Raw genomic sequence first — 19,031 nt, forward strand, 5'->3', positions numbered from 1 at the left:
ATGGCCAATTTACCTATCAACCTGCAAGTCTTTTGGTGGTGGGAGGAAACCGGAGTACCCGGCGAAAACCCACGCAGACACAGGGAGAACTTGCAAACTCCACACAGGCAGTACCCAGAACTGAACTCGGGTCGCTGGAGCTGTGAGGCTGCGGTACTAACCACTGCGCCACTGTGCCGCCCGCTATAAAAGAGGCCCAGTGTGGTAGATTTTTTTATTTTTTATTTTATTTTATTTAGAGATACAGCACTGAAACAGGCCCTTCGGCCCACCGAGTCTGTGCTGACCATCAACCACCCATTTATACTAATCCTACTCTAATCCCAAATTCCTACCACATCCCCACCTGTCCCTATATTCCCCCACCACCTACCTATACTAGGGGCAATTTATAATGGCCAATTTACCCATCAACCTGCAAGTCTTTTGGTGGTGGGAGGAAACCGGAGTACCCGGCGAAAACCCACGCAGACACAGGGAGAACTTGCAAACTCCACACAGGCAGTACCCAGAACTGAACTCGGGTCGCTGGAGCTGTGAGGCTGCGGTACTAACCACTGCGCCACTGTGCCGCCCGCTATAAAAGAGGCCCAGTGTGGTAGATTTTTTTATTTTTTATTTTATTTTATTTAGAGATACAGCACTGAAACAGGCCCTTCGGCCCACCGAGTCTGTGCTGACCATCAAACACCCATTTATACTAATCCTACTCTAATCCCAAATTCCTACCACATCCCCACCTGTCCCTATATTCCCCCACCACCTACCTATACTAGGGGCAATTTATAATGGCCAATTTACCCATCAACCTGCAAGTCTTTTGGTGGTGGGAGGAAACCGGAGTACCTGGCGAAAACCCACGCAGACACAGGGAGAACTTGCAAACTCCACACAGGCAGTACCCAGAATTGAACCCGGGTCGCTGGAGCTGTGAGGCTGCGGTGCTAACCACTGCGCCACTCAGGGGAACATCGACAACACAGAACTCGCCAGATCTTTGTGGGAAGCTTTCGTCAAGGTCAGTGCCAAGCATTGTCCCTTCACCACTGACCACAAAATCCAAGTCAATACAACAACAAAAAAAGTCATTTGTTTTCAATTGTTACAAAGCATTGTCACACTTTGATCAGCAGTAGAACTTACTAGGGGATTTTAACATCCAAACGTCAAGCAGAGTTAATATGGCACATATAGAATTATAGTTTGATGTTTTAAAAGAACATTCCAGAGAAAATGAGTATAAATGTAAAGAGTGGCTAGTTTGTGCATTACAAATTATTGCCTTATCTGCATTTCTTTTAATACTCGTGTGTCACCCATGGTGTTGCTTAATGAGTTGGAGGATAGAATGGGGCTGATTTTCAGCCAATTACCATTCCATTTGTGCCTGTAAATGGAGCAGTACTGGGATGAAAATTGCAAGGATAAAATACTGATTTATTGCTGGAAGTCTGCCCAATCCATTTTTTGAACAGACCTCCTACTCCAATTATCAGGTTTAAGAAGCCAGTACTCCCACCCGAAACTGGTAGTGGATAATTAAAATATTGAAACAGTGGTCAAAAACCACAGTTAAGACCACAACACAATTGTCATATCTATCAACACTACTGCCATTACTTCCAGAACCTGTCCACAAATACTGGTCAGGAGGTGGCCATGCCAGCACTATTATTAGCTTCAATAAAAGAAAGCTAAGAGCAAGTCTGGCACTCCTTTAATTATTTTGGAATTTTGAACCTTAAAACTTCCTTACCTTCAACTCTTTGCTGCTGAATATGCTCTTTAACTTTCTCCAATGCTGAAATAAACTGCTCCATTGACCCCTGATTCTTGTAGCCCTTTTCTTTAAGATGCTACTGCAGGCCTATGATCAGTGTCTGCCCTGCTGGATTTCCAATGCTCCTGAACAGCAAGCTACCTATGATCAGCACTATCAGTGCTGGCAAGCTCACTTATTCAATGTTAATGAGGCTCAACAAAGAAAATTGATCGGGCCTGCTACCAATGGCAGAGCAGTCACATTGCCCATTGCCTGCCTGATGTGTACTCAACACAAAAAACAACACCAATATCTCTGTTATGTTCCTAGTGCTACTTCAGTCACTGTCCTCCTCTATTTCTTGACCTCATTTCCTCTTCTCTTAATATCACCTCTGCATTTCTCTTCTGTTTTGTTTGTCCCTCTCTGTTTCCTTTTTTTGGGTAGGAGCTACCAAGGGATGCAAGGCACTTTTTCCAATGATGAATGCAGGGAAATTCTGGCTTACTGGTCATTCCTGTTGCCACAGTCACTTCCACCACCTCCCATAACCCTTTCCGCCATGCCCTCACTTCTGTCTCATTCTGTTGACTTCCCCTATGCATTACCTCTCCATGCCTTGTATCTTCCCCAAATCCTTGCTGCCCTGTTGTACCCCCATCACTCATCCCTTCATCCCTTCCACTGCAACCCCATTGTATCAACACTTACATCCAACCCCTCCCCTGACCCCAATTCCATTGCTGTTCTCTCAGCTTCCAAATGGGCTGAATAGCCTACTCTTGCTCCTATGTTCCTATATTCCTATATTAATGGGTCTGAAGGTTGATAAGTACCTGGGACCTGATATTCTACATCCCAGAGTGTTGAAAGAGGTAGCTATAGAGATAGTGGATGCATTGGTGATCATCTTCCAAAATTCTACAGATTCTGGAATGGTTCCTGCAGATTGGAAGGTAGCAAATGTCACCCCACTCTTTAAGAAGGAAGGGAGAGAGAAAACAGGGAACTACAGACCTTAGTTTAGTTTAGAGAGACAGCACTGAAACAGGCCCTTCGGCCCACCGAGTCTGTGCCGACCATCAACCACCCATTTATACTAATGCTACACTAATCCCATATTCCTACCACATCCCCACCTGTCCCTATATTTCCCTACCACCTACCTACACTAGGGGAAATTGCTAATGGCCAATTTACCTATCAACCTGCAAGTCTTTGGCATGTGGGAGGAAACCGGAGCACCCGGAGGAAACCCACCTGTTGGCCTTACATCAGTGTAGGGAAATTGCTAGAATCTATTCACACGCAGCTTTCACAGTGCGGACTGCGACACCGACTACTCCCTGGTGTGCAGCAAGGTTAGCCTCAAACCAAAGAAGCTGCATCACTCCAAGCAGAAGGGCCGCCCGCGCATCAACACTAGCAGAAGTTCTCATCCACAGCTGTCACGCAAGTTTCTAAATTCACTTGAAAAAGCCCTCCAAAACACTCCCACAGGAGATGCAGAGACCAAGTGGGCCCACATTAGAGACGCCATCAATGACTCAGCAATGACCACCTATGGAAATTGTGTGAAGAGGAATGCAGACTGGTTTCAATCTCACATTGAAGAGCTGGAACCTGTCATAGCCGGTAAGCACATTGCACTGCTGAACTGCAAGAAAGATCCCAGCGATTTAACATCCGTAGCACTTAAAGCAGCAAGAAGCGCTGCACAAAGAACAGCCAGTCGCTGCACAAATGACTACTGGCAACACCTATGCAGTCATATTCAGCTGGCCTCTGACACAGGAAATATCAGAGGGATGTATGATGGCATTAAGAGAGCTTTTGGGCCAACCGTCAAGAAGATCGCCCCCCTCAAATCTAAATCCGGGGACACAATCACTGACCAACGCAAGCAAATGGACCGCTGGGTGGAGCACTACCTAGAACTGTACTCCAGGGAAAATGTTGTCACTGAGACCGCCCTCAATGCAACCTTGTCTCTGCCAGTCATGGATGAGCTGGACGTACAGCCAACAAAATCCGAACTCAGTGATGCCATTGATTCTCTAGCCAGCGGAAAAGCCCCTGGGAAGGACAGCATTACCCCTGAAATCATCAAGAGTGCCAAGTCTGCTATACTTTAGCTCTGCACGAACTGCTTTGCCTGTGCAGGGATGAGGGAGCAGTACCACAGAACATGCGCGATGCCAATATCATCACCCTCTAAGAACAAGGATGACCGCGGTGACTGCAACAACTACCGTGGAATCTCCCTGCTCAGCATAAGGGGGAAAGTCTTCGCTCGTGTCGCTGTAAACAGGCTCCAGAAGCTGGCTGAGCACGTCTATCCTGAGGCACAGTGTGGCTTTCGAGCAGAGAGATCCACCATTGACATGCTGTTCTCCCTGCGCCAGCTACAGGAGAAATGCCGTGAACAACAGATGCCCCTCTACATTGCTTTCATTGATCTCATCAAAGCCTCGTCAGCAGAAATGGTCTCTTCAGACTACTAGAAAAGATTAGATGCCCACCAAAGCTACTAAGTATCATCACCTCATTCCATGACAATATGAAAGGCACAATTCAGCATAGCGGTGCCTCATCAGACCCCTTTCCAATCCTGAGCGGTGTGAAACAGGGCTGTGTTCTTGCACCTACACTCTTCTCCTTGCTGCTCTCACATGATTAGATTAGAGATACAGCACTGAAACAGGCCCTTCGGCCTACCGAGTCTGTGCCGACCATCAACCACCCATTTATACTAATCCTACACTAATCCCATATTCCTACCAAACATCCCCACCTGTCCCTCTATTCCCCTACCACCTACCTATACTAGTGACAATTTATAATGGCCAATTTACCTATCAACCTGCAAGTCTTTTGGCTTGTGGGAGGAAACCGGAGCACCCGGAGAAAACCCACGCAGACACAGGGAGAACTTGCAAACTCCACACAGGCAGTACCCGGAATCGAACCCGGGTCCCTGGAGCTGTGAGGCTGCAGTGCTAACCACTGCGCCGCCCTCATGCATGCATTTAAGTCCTCAGAAGAAGGAAATTTCCTCCACACAAGATCAGGTGGCAAGTTGTTCAACCTTGCCCGTCTAAAAGCGAAGACCAAAGTACGGAAAGTCCTCATCAGGGAACTCCTCTTTGCTGACGATGCTGCATTAACATCTCACACTGAAGAGTGTCTGCAGAGACTCATTGACAGGTTTGCGGATGCCTGCAATGAATTTGGCCTAACCATCAGCCTCAAGAAAATGAACATCATGGGACAGGACGTCAGAAATGCCCCATCTATCAATATCGGCGACCACGCTCTGGAAGTGGTTCAAGAGTTCACCTACCTAGGCTCAACTATCACCAGTAACCTGTCTCTCGATACAGAATTAAACAAGCACATGGGAAAGGCTTCCTCTGCTATGTCCAGACTGGCCAAGAGAGTGTGGGAAAATGGCACACTGACACGGAATGCAAAAGTCCGAGTGTATCAAGCCTGTGTCCTCAGTACCTTGCTCTACGGCAGCGAGGCCTGGACAACGTACGTCAGCCAAGAGCGACGTCTCAATTCATTCCATTTTCGCTGCCTCCGGAGAATCCTTGGCATCAGGTGGCAGGACCGTACTACCAACACAGAAGTCCTCGAGGTGGCCAACATCCCCAGCATATACACTCTACTAAGCCAGCGGCGCCTGAGATGGCTTGGCCATGTGAGCCGCATGGAAGATGGCGGGATCCCCAAGGACTCATTGTACTGCGAGCTCGTCACTGGTACCAGACCCACCGGCCGTCCATGGCTCCGCTTTAAAGACGTCTGCAAACGCGACATGAAGTCCTGTGACATTGATCACAAGTCGTGGGAGTCAGTTGCCAGCGATCGCCAGAGCTGGCTGGCAACCATAAAGGCGGGGCTAAAGTGTGGCGATTCAAAGAGACTTAGCAGTTGGCAGGAAAAAAGACAGAAGCGCAAGGAGAGAGCCAACTGTGTAACTGCCCCAACAACCAATTTTTATCTGCAGCACCTGTGGAAGAGTCTGCCACTCTAGAATTGGCCTTTATAGCCACTCCAGGCGCTGCTGCACAAACCACTGACCACCTCCAGGCGCTTACCCATTGTCTCTCGAGACAAGGAGGCCAAAGAAGAAGAAGAAGGGAAATTGCTAGAATCTATTCTAAAGGATGTGATAAATGGACACTTGGATAATAATAATCTGGGCATAGTCAACATGGATTTAAGAATGAAAAATCATGTTTGATGAACGGTTGGAATTTTTTGAGGATGTTATGAACAGAATTGATAAAGGGGAGTTGGTTGGCGAAGTACACTCGGATTTTCAGAAGGCTTTTGATCAAGTCCCCCACAGGAGGTTGGTTAGCAAAATTAAAGCACATGGGATAGGAGGTAATATACAGGCATGGATTAAGGATCGGTTAACAGGCAGAAAACAGAGAGTAGGAATAAATGGGTCATTCTCGCGTTGGCAGGCTGTGACTAGTGGGGCACTGCAAGGATCAATACTTGGGCCCCAGATGTTCACAATATATATCAATGATTTGGACCAAATATAATATTTCCAGGTTTGCGGATGACACAAAACTAGGTGGGAATGTGTGTTGAGGAAGATGCAAAGCAGCTTCAAGGGGATCTGAACAGACTTAGTGAGTGGGAAAGAATGTGGCAGATGGAATATAATGTGGAAAAATCTGAGGTTGGCACTTTGGTAGGAGGAACAGATGTGCAGAGTATTTCTTAAATGGTAAGCGATTAGAAGGTATAGATGTACAAAGGAACCTTGGTGTCCTCGTCAATAAGTCACTGAGAGCTAACATGCAGGTGCAGCAAGCAATTAGGAAGGCTAATGGTATGTTAGCCTTTATCGCAAGAGGTTTTGAGTACAGGAGTAGCAAAGTCTTGCTTTAATTGTACAGAACCTTTGTTAGACTGCAGCTGGAGTACTGTGTGCAGTTTTGGTCCCTTTACCTTAGGAAGGATATTATTGCTACAGAGGGAGTGCAATGAAGGTTCACCAGACTTGTTCCTGGAATGGCAGGGCTGTCCTATGAAGAGAGATTGGGGAAACTGTGCCTGTATTCTCTAGAGTTTCAAAGAATGAGAGGTGATCTCATTGAAACCTACAAAATACTTAAAGGGATAGACAGGGTAGTTGCAGGTAAGATGTTTCCCCTGGTTGAGGAGTCTAGAACCAGGGTACACAATTTCAAAATAAGTCCACTTAGGACTGAGGTGAGGAGAAATTTCTTTACTCAGAGGGTTGTGAATCTTTGGAATTCTCTATCCCTGAGGGCTGTGGAAGCTCAATCATTGAATATATTTAAAGCAGAGATTGACAGATTTCTGAATAACAATAACAAAGAGATTTGGGGATAGTGTGGGAAAAGGCATTGAAGTGGACAGCCATGATCATACTGAATGCAGAGCAGGTTCTATGTGCTGCATGGCCTACTCCTGCTCCTATGTTTTTATGTTCCTAAATCTCTCAGATCTATTCTTCTCACTCACCATTTGCACTAAGCTTTAAGTGGATTCCCAGCACCAAACTTTAATTTTTTCAACATATTTTTCAAGTGCTTATAGTGCCATTGTCTAAATTGCTTACAGCTGGGAAACCAAAGAAGAACAAGGAGTGGAATAAAGATCTGGGACAGCAGGGGGATGAGCCCAATTTGTATAATAACAAATACTTTGTCAAGCTTGCTTCCCATATTTCTGTCTGCTCAATATGTTTACTTATAACTTTTGAAAGCAATACACAATTTGCTTAATTTTCTCATGTACATAGAAGATGCTTCAGATAAAAAGATAGGGTTGGTTATACTTCAGGGAAAATGAGGACTGGGAAGGATGGAAACAGGTGAGATAAATAGGATACCCCAAGATGGATAGTTCTGAGATCACAAGGCATTCATTACAGGTAGCAACTTGACTGAGGACAAACTCATCCTGAGGAAGGAGGATTTAAGTGTCACACTGCATTGGAACTTGAACCCATTATTGTTGAAGACTGATTGCTATGATTAGTCATTATCATTGTACCATACAAAATCAAAATACCATGGGTCATGAAAATCTGAAATAAAACAGAAAATGCTGGAAATACTCATTGGGTCCAGCAGAATCTGTGGAGAGAAAGAGTTAATGGGCTGAATTTTCAGATCCTGCTGGGAGTGCAACGGATGGGCGAAAATACTGGTGCTAGGGCCAACATGCCAGTTTCCCAACACCGTTCCCAGCACTGACAAATTTCACCAGAGCAGGGGGAGGGTGGCCCTGAGATCCTGCCTAACCATTAACATTGTTAAAGAGCTCATTGAGAGCTCGTTAAGAGGCATGTTCTGATTTTGATGGGAGTACCTGGGCTGCATGCACTGTCTGGACAGACCAGATGAATGGAGGCAGAGAGTCATGGCCATCCCAGGGAATTGGATGGCCTCATGAAAGAATAAATGACACAGAGGGGACTCGGCCATTGGCACACAGGTGCCATCAATCAGCGCAGTTTGCGGTGAGAGTGGGCAGTAAGCATTCAGGCAGTGCAGGGGGTCGCCACCCTGCTGAAATCACAGAGCCATAAGCAGAGGGGGCAAGGTTGCTAAACACATTTTGGGGACTATATGAATACAAGGATAGCAGCAGCTGGCAATGGGGGCACAACTCTCCGATTTTGGGTTCAGTGACAATGAGGAACAACATCCTCCCAGGAAGGGCAGAGCCCTGAACATCAAGAGGGCAGAGGAGAAGGAAGAGAGGCAGGAAGGACACGCAGGCCATACCCTCAGCATACCACCCAAGACAGCGCTACCTTGAGATGACTGCGAAACAGTGGTGCAGGAGACGTCTGTGCCCTTGTCGCCGAGGACCTCACACCTCGCAGCACTGCTTGCCATACCCTACTAGTAGCCGTCAAAGTTGCTGTGGCCTTGAACAACTTCGATTCTGGCTTCTTCCAAGAATCAGCTGCAAACCTTGGTGGCATCACGCAAACGGCTGCACTCCACTGCATCGCGCAGGACACTGGTGCCCTATTTGCAAGAGCTGGACAATACATTTAATTCCAGACAGATGTGGCCCTGCAGGGACAGAGGGCAGTGGGTTTCACCTCCATCGCTGGATTCCCTTAGTTGCAGGATATCATCGATTGCAGCCAGGTGTCCATCATGGCACTCAGCGAGTGGCCAGTCAGATTCATCAACAGGAAGGGCTTCCATTCCCTCAACACTCAGCTGGTCTGCGAGGGCTTCCTCCATGTGTGCACTCGCTTTCCGGCAGCCGCCATAACTCCTTCATTCTCCACCAGTCCAGGCTGCTGCAGCTCTTTACTCCACCCCCTAAGCTCCGTGGGTGAATTCTAGGGGGCAAGAGATGGCTACTCACCCCTTTATGAGAGCCTGAGACAGAGGCACAGAGAAGATACAACCAAATCCAACTGCTCACCAGGACAACCATTAAGCAGGCCATTGGGCTTCTGAAGATGCAGTTCTAGTGCCTGGACCAGTCGGGCAGCACCCTGCACTGTACTCTTGCAAGGGTCCTGTTTATTATGGTGGTCTGTTGCACTCTCCATAACATGGCCCTCCAGAGATGTATGGATCTTGAAGAAGGTGAGGCCCTGGAAGAACACAGCTCATCAGAGGAAGAGGAGGAGCAAAACCTGGAAGAGGAGGAGGAAGAGGTGGTGGAGGGGGAAATGCAGAACAGAGAGGTACCCCAGCTGCACAGTGAGGTGGCCGGGCCCGGCGTGGGGCTCGAGGAATTCGTCAGGATACCATTAATGTCAGGGATTAGCAGATTCAGGCTTGTTTCAACTGAGTCCCTCTGACCAAGGAGCAATGGCAGTCAGGAACTCACTCAGAGCTGCCTGTGCTAACACGTCTATTGAAGACATGCCTGGAACATGTAAACTCTTACCACCACTGAAGGAGGCACATCTGCCCAGAGGTTTCACCACCTTGCTTACCTTCACCACTTCATATCTCTTTTCTTGTCCCACCATTAATAAGAGGAGGCTCACACTTCTGGCTTCATGTGTCAGTATTTACACTGTGCTCATAAAGGAAAACCGTGCACAGTTACAGGTAGATGACACCCCAGTGAACCACTCAGTGCTCTGCCTGATGCAGTGGTCTCCGTTCTCGGTCACTTCTATACAGTGCTCCCCTTTTGGCCTTGGAGCAGTTGGAGGCAGCCTGCTCACTTGTCTCTGCCTGTGGCTGAGATGTACATGGCAGTTGTCCTCATTGTGGAAGTGCCCGTGCAGCATCATAGTGGAGGCAGCCTCTGTCAATAGTCCCTGTTGCTCCCTCTGTCAGAGGGGCCAAGGGGGCCGATGATGATGATAGTGCCCCGCAAGGGGTGGCGCCCTCATCCTCCTCAGTGACTGCCTTAGCCCTTGACTGGCCTTCTGAATAGCTGGAGGGGAACACCGGCTGGTGCACAACTGGCATCCCCTCCAGACATCCCTGTGCCCTCAGCACCACTGACTAGTCAAGACTACATAGTGTGGAATGCATCCTGTGAACATCACTGCAATGTTCTTGCATGCAATCCAAGTGCTCCCGCATATAGCTCTCATTGAAGTTTGCCACTCTCTTAATGGAGGAGCTCATGCGCTCAAAGCCCTGATCAATTGTGACGACATGAGCTGGATGGACTCCTCCATTCTCAGTACATGACCCCGCACTGCCTCAGGGAACTCTGGTATGTGGCAGCACATCTGTTGCTGCTGATTTAGGAAGAGTCTCCTTAGGCCCTGGATCTGTAAACAGCTGAGCGGGGCTGCGCCTGTCCTCCAGTCTCCGAGCCTCTGCCTCTGGCACCTCCTCCTGCACATTAGTGCCATGCTCATCACCCAGTGCTACCCTATCTAACTCATAGAGTCATTGAGAGATACAGCACTGAAACAGGTGCATGCGAGGAACCACAGAGGTGGCTGTATCTGCAGTGGTGGAGGATGCGCTTGTAAAGTCTGATGGTGCCTCTTCTGAACACTGTTGTTGCTGTGCTTGGCCCAGTGATGGTGAGGGAGTAGGTGTCAATGCCTCGACATCTGCACCTGTGGGAGACACAAGAGATCATGAGGAGAAGCCTTGGAGAGCAGAAATCTCTGCAGTGCTGAGGGTTCCCAATGCAACTCAGTCTTTAGACTGATGTCGGATGGGGTGGAGTGCAGTGCACCCTGTTAATGAAGGCATTTCACTCTCTAATCATCATCTCCACCCACAGATGCCCATTTCACCATGCTTGACTTCCTCGTGGTCCGTGACCCTGGCGATATCCATGAGTCCCTCCTCCATAGCGGTGATAATGTCATAGAGTGATAGAGCCATTTATGGCACTGAAGGAGGCCATTCGGCCCATTGAGTCCATGCCGACTCTCCACAGAGCTATTCAGTCAGTCCCACTCCCCGCTCGATCCGCATAGGGAGCCCCGCTTCCCATCTGGGCCCTCTCCCGGGCATTATGAGCCCATTTCTGCTGCAAAGATAAAAGAGAGTGTGATAAGATACAGCTGGTCTCCATGGCCAATGCCAGTTGCTCCTATTCATTAGAAGCTGCATGTTTCAGTGCTGGCAGATCCTCAGCAGCACTATGATGCAGACCCATTCTGAGGGGTCATGAAGTGCCCTGGGTACACATACCTCCCATGTTCAGGAACAGCATGCACCATCAAGCTCCTCAGTTGGTGTGTCTACTGGAGGGTGAATATCCAGAGGCCTGTCCTGAAGGATGGGTGTTGCACTCACCTTGCCAGTGCTTACCAGGTCATTAAATTTCCTCCTACAGTGGATCCAGTTTCTGCGCACACACTCCTTCTACTTACTGTGTCATCTATCTCCATCTGACATGAGTGGTTGGCCTCCTGCTGCCACCCTCCTGGAAGAGGACCGCTCTCCTCTTCTTTATGACCTCAAAGAGGACCTCTAGGTCCGCATCCTCAATTTGAGAGGTTGCCCTGTCACGAGTTCCAGGCTTCTGCCTCTCCTAAGACATCTTCCAAACTGAAGGTAAAGCAGTGAAATGGCAGCCACAGTAATTACAGCCATGTCTGTTGAAATCAGGCCCGAATTTGAAGTGACCCACCTCTGTTCCCGCCCCCACAGCCCTTAATTGGCCGCCAAACCCATCTCCAGGACAAATAAGTAGTCGCCCTCTTCAAAGTCGTGGCCAGTGAGGTTCCGACTTTCATTTCCCACCCTGGAAGGAAAATCCTGCTCAATGTTTCAAGTTAGTGACCATTCGTCAGAACCTTTCATCAGGTCATCGACTTGAAACATTAACTCTGTTCCCCTCTGAACAGTTACTGCAGGACATGCTGAGTATTCACAGCATTTTCTGTTTTATATCATTGTATTATACTTCTACCAGGATTGCAGAAGGCGAAGTAGATGGTTCTTTTTCCTCTAGCAATTTATATGTTGCTAATTGTAAAACCAGCACTGTTACCGAGGTAAACTTTCTCACAATTGAGCAGTTTGTAAAAAGCTCCTGACGATGTTCTCACCATTTCAATATGTTGGACATTTTTTTAAAATGACATACATTCACTCACTGATGTCTTAGTATCTGCAAAGCTCATTCCCTTGTTACTACCTACCAGAAAACATTTCATACACAAGTAATAATTTGGTAAAAAAAATAGATGTAATGAAAATACTACATACCCTCTGGAACAAATTCTTCCAATCTTCCTGCATGTCCAAGAGATGAACTCTGTTAAATAGGTTAACAATATTCACTGCTTACATAAATATTTCAAATATGATAAAAAATAAACAGCACAATTACAAGCTGACAGTCCCAAATGTCAAGCAATTTAATTTCATTATCTGACTCCTAATTTTAAAGAAAAAACACTACCAAGTAAATTTATGAATTTCATCAATCCTGGTATTTAGCCAAACTGAGAAGGTGGAGGAATGGCAGGGAGGAGGGAGTGGGATTTAGTGGGACTAAGGGCTGACAGGTCCGCTGAACCTGATGGCCAGCATTCTAGAATTCTGAAAAGAAGAGGCTGCAGAAAGAGCGACACATTGGTTGTAATCTTCCAAAATTTCCTAGATTCTGTAAAGGCCACAGCAGATTGGAAAACTGCAAATATAATGCCTCTATTCAATAATGGAGGGGGACAGAAAGCAGGAACTATAGGCCAGTTAGCCTAACATCTGTCATTGGGAAATGGTGGAATCCATTATTAAAGTAGTAGTAGCAAGGTATTTAGAAGATCATAATACAATCAAGAAGACTCAACATAGTATTGTGAAAGGGAAATTGTGTTTGCCAAATTTATTAGAGAACTTTGAGGATGTAACAAGCAGGGTGGATAAAGGGGAACCAGTAGCTGTAGTGTATTTAGATTTGCGAAAGGCATTTGATAAGGTGCCATGAAGAGACTGAAAAGACTGGGACAAATAGGTTAGTTTGTTCAGTTTGTTTCTACTGTGCCTATCCAGTGTGTTTTTTTTCATGTTTGTGCTTGTGGCTGTTCAGTTTTCAGTCCATCAACACCCTGTCTGTACAAATGCTTTGTCTTTCAGCACACCATTAACATATTGTTTGCCTTTGCTCCATGACCTTCTGGTCAGCTATTCTGTGACCTTGTCCTATTTTGTTATCTCTTGCCCCACCCCTGCTTTACTTGCTTAAAATCTTTTACATTTCTTATATCTGCCAGTTCTGAAGAAGGGTCACTGACCTGAAACGTTAACTCTGCTTCTCTCTCCACAGATGCTGCCAGACCTGCTGAGTATTTCCAGCATTTCTTATTTTTATTTCAGATTTCCAGCATCCGCTGTATTTTGATTTTATTATATTACTGAAAAGGCTAGGGTTGTTTTCCTTTAGAGCAGAGAAGGCTGAGGGGGTACATAATTGAGGTACGCAAAATTATGAGGGGCATTGATAGGTTAGATAGCAAGAAACTTTTTCCTTTAGCGGAGGGGTCAATAACTAGAGGGCATAGATTTAAGATAAGGGACAGGAGGTTGAGAGGATGGTTGGAATCTGGATGCACTGCCTGAAGAGGTGGTAGAGGCAGGAACCCTCACAACATTTAAGAAGTATTTAGATGAGCACTTGAAACATACAAGGCTACAGGCCACGTGCTGGAAAATGGGATTAGAATAGTTAGGTGCTTGATGGCTAGCACAGACATGATGGGCCGAAGGGCCTGTTTCTGTGCTGTATTACTCTACGACTCTATAAGAGCTGATGGTGTTTGGGCTAATATATTAGCCTGAATAGAGAATTGACTAACTAACAGGATAAATGGGGCATTTTCAGGTTGGCAAACTGTAACTAGTTGGGGTGTCACAGGGATCAGTCCTGGGCCTCAACTATTACAATCTATCTTAATGACTTGGATAAAGGGACAAAGTGTATTGTAGCCAAATTTGCTGATGATACAAAGATAGATAGGAAAGCAAATTGTGAGGAGGACACAAATAGTCTGCAAAGGGATATTGATAGGTTAAGTGAGTGGGCAAAAATCTGACAGATGAAGAATAATGTGTGAAAATGTGAGGTTATGCACTTTGGTGGAAGAATAGAAAAGCAGAATATTATTTAAATGAAGAGAGACTACAGAATGCTGTGGGACAGAAGGATCTCATGCATGACAAAAAGTTAGCATGCAGATACAGCAAGTAATTTGGAAGACCAATTGAATGTTGGCCTTTATTGCAAGGGGGATGGAGTATACAAGTTGGGAAGTCTTGCAACAACTGTACAGGGTATTGGTGAGACCACACCTAGAGTACTGCATACAGTTTTAGTCTCCTTAGTTAAGGAGGGATATACTTGCATTGGAGGCAGTTTAAGGTCCCTCCACCAAGCTGAACTGAGGGGCTGGATCCATGGGAAACCCCTCGAACTGTATCGGGAAAATTTTCATTTGCTGTAAATGTAAAAATGTAATTGGCATGACAAATGTGAAACGGAAGGGTTGTGAAGCAACTCATGATTGTATTGAAGGGAACTGATCTTGCAATGTTTGTATTTTTTGGTGCTGTTTGAAACTGTTTGGCAATGTATTTTTTACAGATTTTTATGAATAAAGTATATTTTGGAAATTAAAAAAAAGTTTAGAGAAGTTCACTAGGTTGATTCCTGGGATGAAGGGGTTGTCTTATGTGGGGACAGAATAATATGGGGACATTTAAGGTGAAATAATTAATCAATCATGTACTACTAACAAACTAACTTCGGAGCTGCAGGGAGGGACAGCTTATCAGAAATGACTTCATAGCTTCAGGGCTGCACAGACAGCTTATCAGTAGGAGTAGACTAACAAGAGAAAACTAACAGGACAGTTGTAAGCCGCTTCATAGTAGCCTATTGTATAACAATCAGCCCAACGTTCCAAGGAGATAGGGGAATAAGAAACTGCTTGAAGAGAGGGTGACAAGGTAGTACCCCAATCAGGCCCTGACACCAAGAAACTGCAAAGTCTGTAAACCAATTGGGAACATAAAGGGGGTGTCACTGATGTGTATGAAGAACTATAAGGAAAGGCTTGTTTTCCCTGCTCAGGAGGAAACAAGGGAGAGCCCAGGTGTCGTTGTTTGCTTTGCTGATGATGTAACCAAGAAGCACTGCAATAAAGTTTCTTAAAGCTACAGTCGGACTTCATCTCTCTTTGTGTAACTAATGGGATCCAACACTGATGAGGAAAGGTTGAGCAGGTTGGGCCAACATGAGAGGTGGGCGTATTGAAACATATAAGATTTTAAGGAGCCTTGACCGGGTAGATGCTGACACGATGTTTCCCTGAATGGGGGAATCTAGAACTGAGGGCACAGTTTCAGAATAAGGGGTCTCTCATTTGAGACAGAGATGAGGAGGAATTTCTTCACAGGATTGTTAATCTTTGGAATTCTCTACCCCAGAGGGCAGTGGAAGCTGTGTGATTGAATTTATTCAAGGCTGAGTTAGACAGTTAGACCTGTAAAGGAGTCGAGGGTTGGGGGGAGCAAGCAGGAAAGTGGAATTGATGCCCTAATAAGATCAGCCATGCTCTTATTGAACAGCGACGCAGGCTCATGGGGCCGAATGGGCTACTCCTGTTCCTGTTTCTTATGTTCTTATGCCTTTTTCCTCAGGGTGGGTTTATTGGAATTTGAAAATAAACAAAAGCTTCTTGTTACAACTTTCTGCCTTAGATATATTCTGAGGCACTCCTATAAGCAGACCACTGTATGTCATACATTCAGCAATTCACTTGTCCAGCCCAAAATCCGATTATATAATCCAGGAGTGAACAATAAGTGTGAAGAGCATATGGATTTCTTTGTCACTAAGATTGCAACCATCTGAAAAGCTGCCTCTACCGCCTCCCTCTCCTCCCCTAGCCCACCCTTTAATTTCCTTTAAAGTGCCCCTCTGCCCTAGCCATACACTCACATCTTTCTCAAGTTTCTCTCCTACCTCCTCTCATGCCCTCTCCAAGCTAATCTTATCTATAGGACCCACCTCCTGCTCCCATGACCCGAGTCCCACTAAACTGCTAACCACCTAACTTCCCTTCCTGGTCCCCAGCTTAGCTGATATTGTTAATGGTTCTCTCTTCAGGTTCTGACCCTCTCTCCTTCAAAACTGCTATCATCACCCGTCTCAAAAAAGCAAGCCTTGACTCCAGTGTCCTTGCAAACTACCACCCCATCTCTAACCTCCCTTTCCTCTCCAAAGTCCTTCAATGTGTTGCTGCCTCCCAAATAAGGCTCCCTTGAATTTCTCTTTGCTGTGCACTGTTCAATCCCTTTAAGATTGCTACAGGGGCTGCATGTGCACAAGGGAACACCGGATGTGCATAGCCCGACTGTTCCCTGTGCAGTAGTTTATGCCGCGCAACTTGAGAGGAAACATTGCTCCTAAATTCATGGCCATTTTTCCCAGAATTCCATACTTGAATCCTTCCCATCAGGATTCCAACTCTGCCACAGTGACAAAAAGTAAAGTCTCCCTCCTCGACCTGTCTGCAGCCTTTGACACGGTTCACTACACTATTATGGGCGGCACACTGGTTAGCACCGCAGCCTCACAGCTCCAGCAACCCGGGTTCAATTCTGGGTACTGCCTGTGTGGAGTTTGCAAGTTGTCCCTGTGTCTGCGTGGGTTTCCTCCGGGTGCTCTGGTTTCCTCCCACAGCCAAAAGACTTGCAGGTTGATAGGTAAATTGGCCATTATAAATTGCTCCTAGTATAGGTAGGTGGTAGGGGAATATAGGGACAGGTGATGATGTGGTAGGAATATGGGATTAGTGTAGGATTAGTATAAATGGGTGGTTAATGGTCGGCACAGACTCGGTGGGCCGAAGGGCCTGTTTCAGTGCTGTATCTCTAAATCTAAATCTAAAAAAATCTATTCTCCTCCAACACCTCTTCACCGTCAGCTGGGTAGGACTGCACTTGCCTGATTCTATTCTTATCTAATTGTAGCCTGACAATCACATGCAATAACTTCTCTTCCCACTCCCACACTATTACCTATGGTGTCCCCCAAGGATCCTTGGCCAGGGGTTGGAAACGTGCCCATACACACAATGTCTGTGGTTGAAAACTTTGAAGACTTTGACAACTTGTGCAAGCAAAAACAATGCCAATTATCTCACTCAATGGGGAGAAATTTGCTTTAAATCAGACTGTATTTTGATGGCATTAGGTTGGCTATACATTGTATATACACATGAATTGCCCCCATGTCTGTGGCGGAGTCAATAATTTTGTCAAAAATCGATGGTGAAACAATTGGTGCCTATCCCTGCCCTTGGTCCCCTCCTATTTATCATCTACATGTTGGTCCAGAGCAACATCATCCGAAAACACGGCATTAGTTTTCATATGGACGCTGACGACACCCAGCTGCATCTCACCACTGCTCCTTTCAACATCTCCTCTATTGCGGTAGCGTACTAGTAATATTATTGGGCAAGTAAACCAGAGGCCCTGTGGAATGCTCTGGAGACATGATTTCAAATCCTGCCCTGGTAACTGGTGGAATTTAAATTCAATGAGTTAATAAATCTGGAATAAAAAAGGTAGTCTCAGTAATGGTAACCATGAAGCTACTGGATCAATAATGTCCTTCAGGGAAGGAAATCTGCTGTCCTTGCCCCGTCTGGCCTACATGTGACTCCAGACCCACAGCAATGTGGTTGACTCTTAACTGCCCTCTAAAATGTGGATGATCCATCTCAGCCTCCTCCTGAAGTCCCCACCATCATAGATGCCAGTCTTGAGCACATTCAATTCATTCCACATGATATCAAGAAATGGCTGAAGGCACAGGATACAGCCCTGATAACAACCCAGCTGTAGTACTGAAGACCTGTGCTCCAGAACCAGCCGTGTCACATAACCAAGCCGCTCCAGTACAGCTACAACAGTGGCATCTAGCCAATCATGTGGAAAACTGCCCAGGTATGTTTTGCCCACAAAAAGCAGGACAAATCCAATCAGACCAACTTTTAAAAAAATTCTTTCATGGGTTGTGAGCGTCAGTAGCAAGACCAGCATTTGTTGCCCATCCATAATTGCCTTTGAGAATGTGGTGGTGAGCTGCCTTCTTGAACCTCTGCAGTCCATGTTGGGTAGGGACACCCACAGTGCTGTTAGGAAGGGAGTTCCAGGATTTTCACCCAGAAACAGTGAAGGAACGTTGATAAAGTTCCAAGTCAGGATGGTGTATGGTTTGGAGGGGAATTTGCAGATGGTGATGTTCCCATGCATCTGCTGCCCTTGTCCTTCTTGGTGTTGGAGGTCGCGGGTTTGGAAGATGCTGTCTCAGGAGCCTTGGTGCGTTGCTGCAGTGCGTCTTATAGATGGTTCACACTGCTGCCACTGTGTGTCGGTGCTGGAGGGAGTGAATGTTTGTGCATGGGGTCCCAATCAAGCGGGTTGCTTTGTCCTGGATGGTGTTGAGCTTCTTGGGGGTTGTTGGAGCTTCACACATCCAGGCAAGTGGAGAGTATTCCAACACATTCCTGACTTGTGCCTTGTAGATGGTGAACAGGCTTTGGGGAGTCAGGAGGTTGTTACTCGCCGCAGGATTCCTAGCCTCTGACCTGCTCTTGTAGCCACAGTATTTATATAGAGTCATAGAGTCGTACAGCATAGAAACAGGCTCTTCGGCCCACTGCGTCCATGCCGACCAAAATGCCTGTCTTTCATAACCCCACCTGCCTGCATTACTTCCATATCCCTCTATGCCTTTCTCATTCAAGTACCTGTCCAGATGCCTCTTAAATGTTGCTACGGTTCCT

The 19,031-nt window shown here is 46.4% G+C and overlaps 1 protein-coding gene across 4 annotated transcripts in view; it reads right to left on the reverse strand.

The window, feature by feature from the left end:
• erich2 (glutamate-rich 2) overlaps positions 1–19,031 on the reverse strand; it is a 232,441-nt gene that overhangs the window by 182,644 nt on the left and 30,766 nt on the right. For 3 of the 4 annotated variants that reach the window (XM_068035364.1, XM_068035362.1, XM_068035363.1), the window contains one exon: positions 12,439–12,487. The exons of the other annotated variant lie outside the window; for it this stretch is intronic. In XM_068035364.1, the coding sequence (XP_067891465.1) occupies positions 12,439–12,487 (49 nt within the window). The remainder of the gene's footprint in view (positions 1–12,438; positions 12,488–19,031) is intronic. 4 annotated transcript variants of the gene reach the window in all.

Source organism: Heterodontus francisci, chromosome 7 (genome assembly GCF_036365525.1).
Source record: "Heterodontus francisci isolate sHetFra1 chromosome 7, sHetFra1.hap1, whole genome shotgun sequence".
Lineage (NCBI taxonomy): Eukaryota > Metazoa > Chordata > Chondrichthyes > Heterodontiformes > Heterodontidae > Heterodontus > Heterodontus francisci.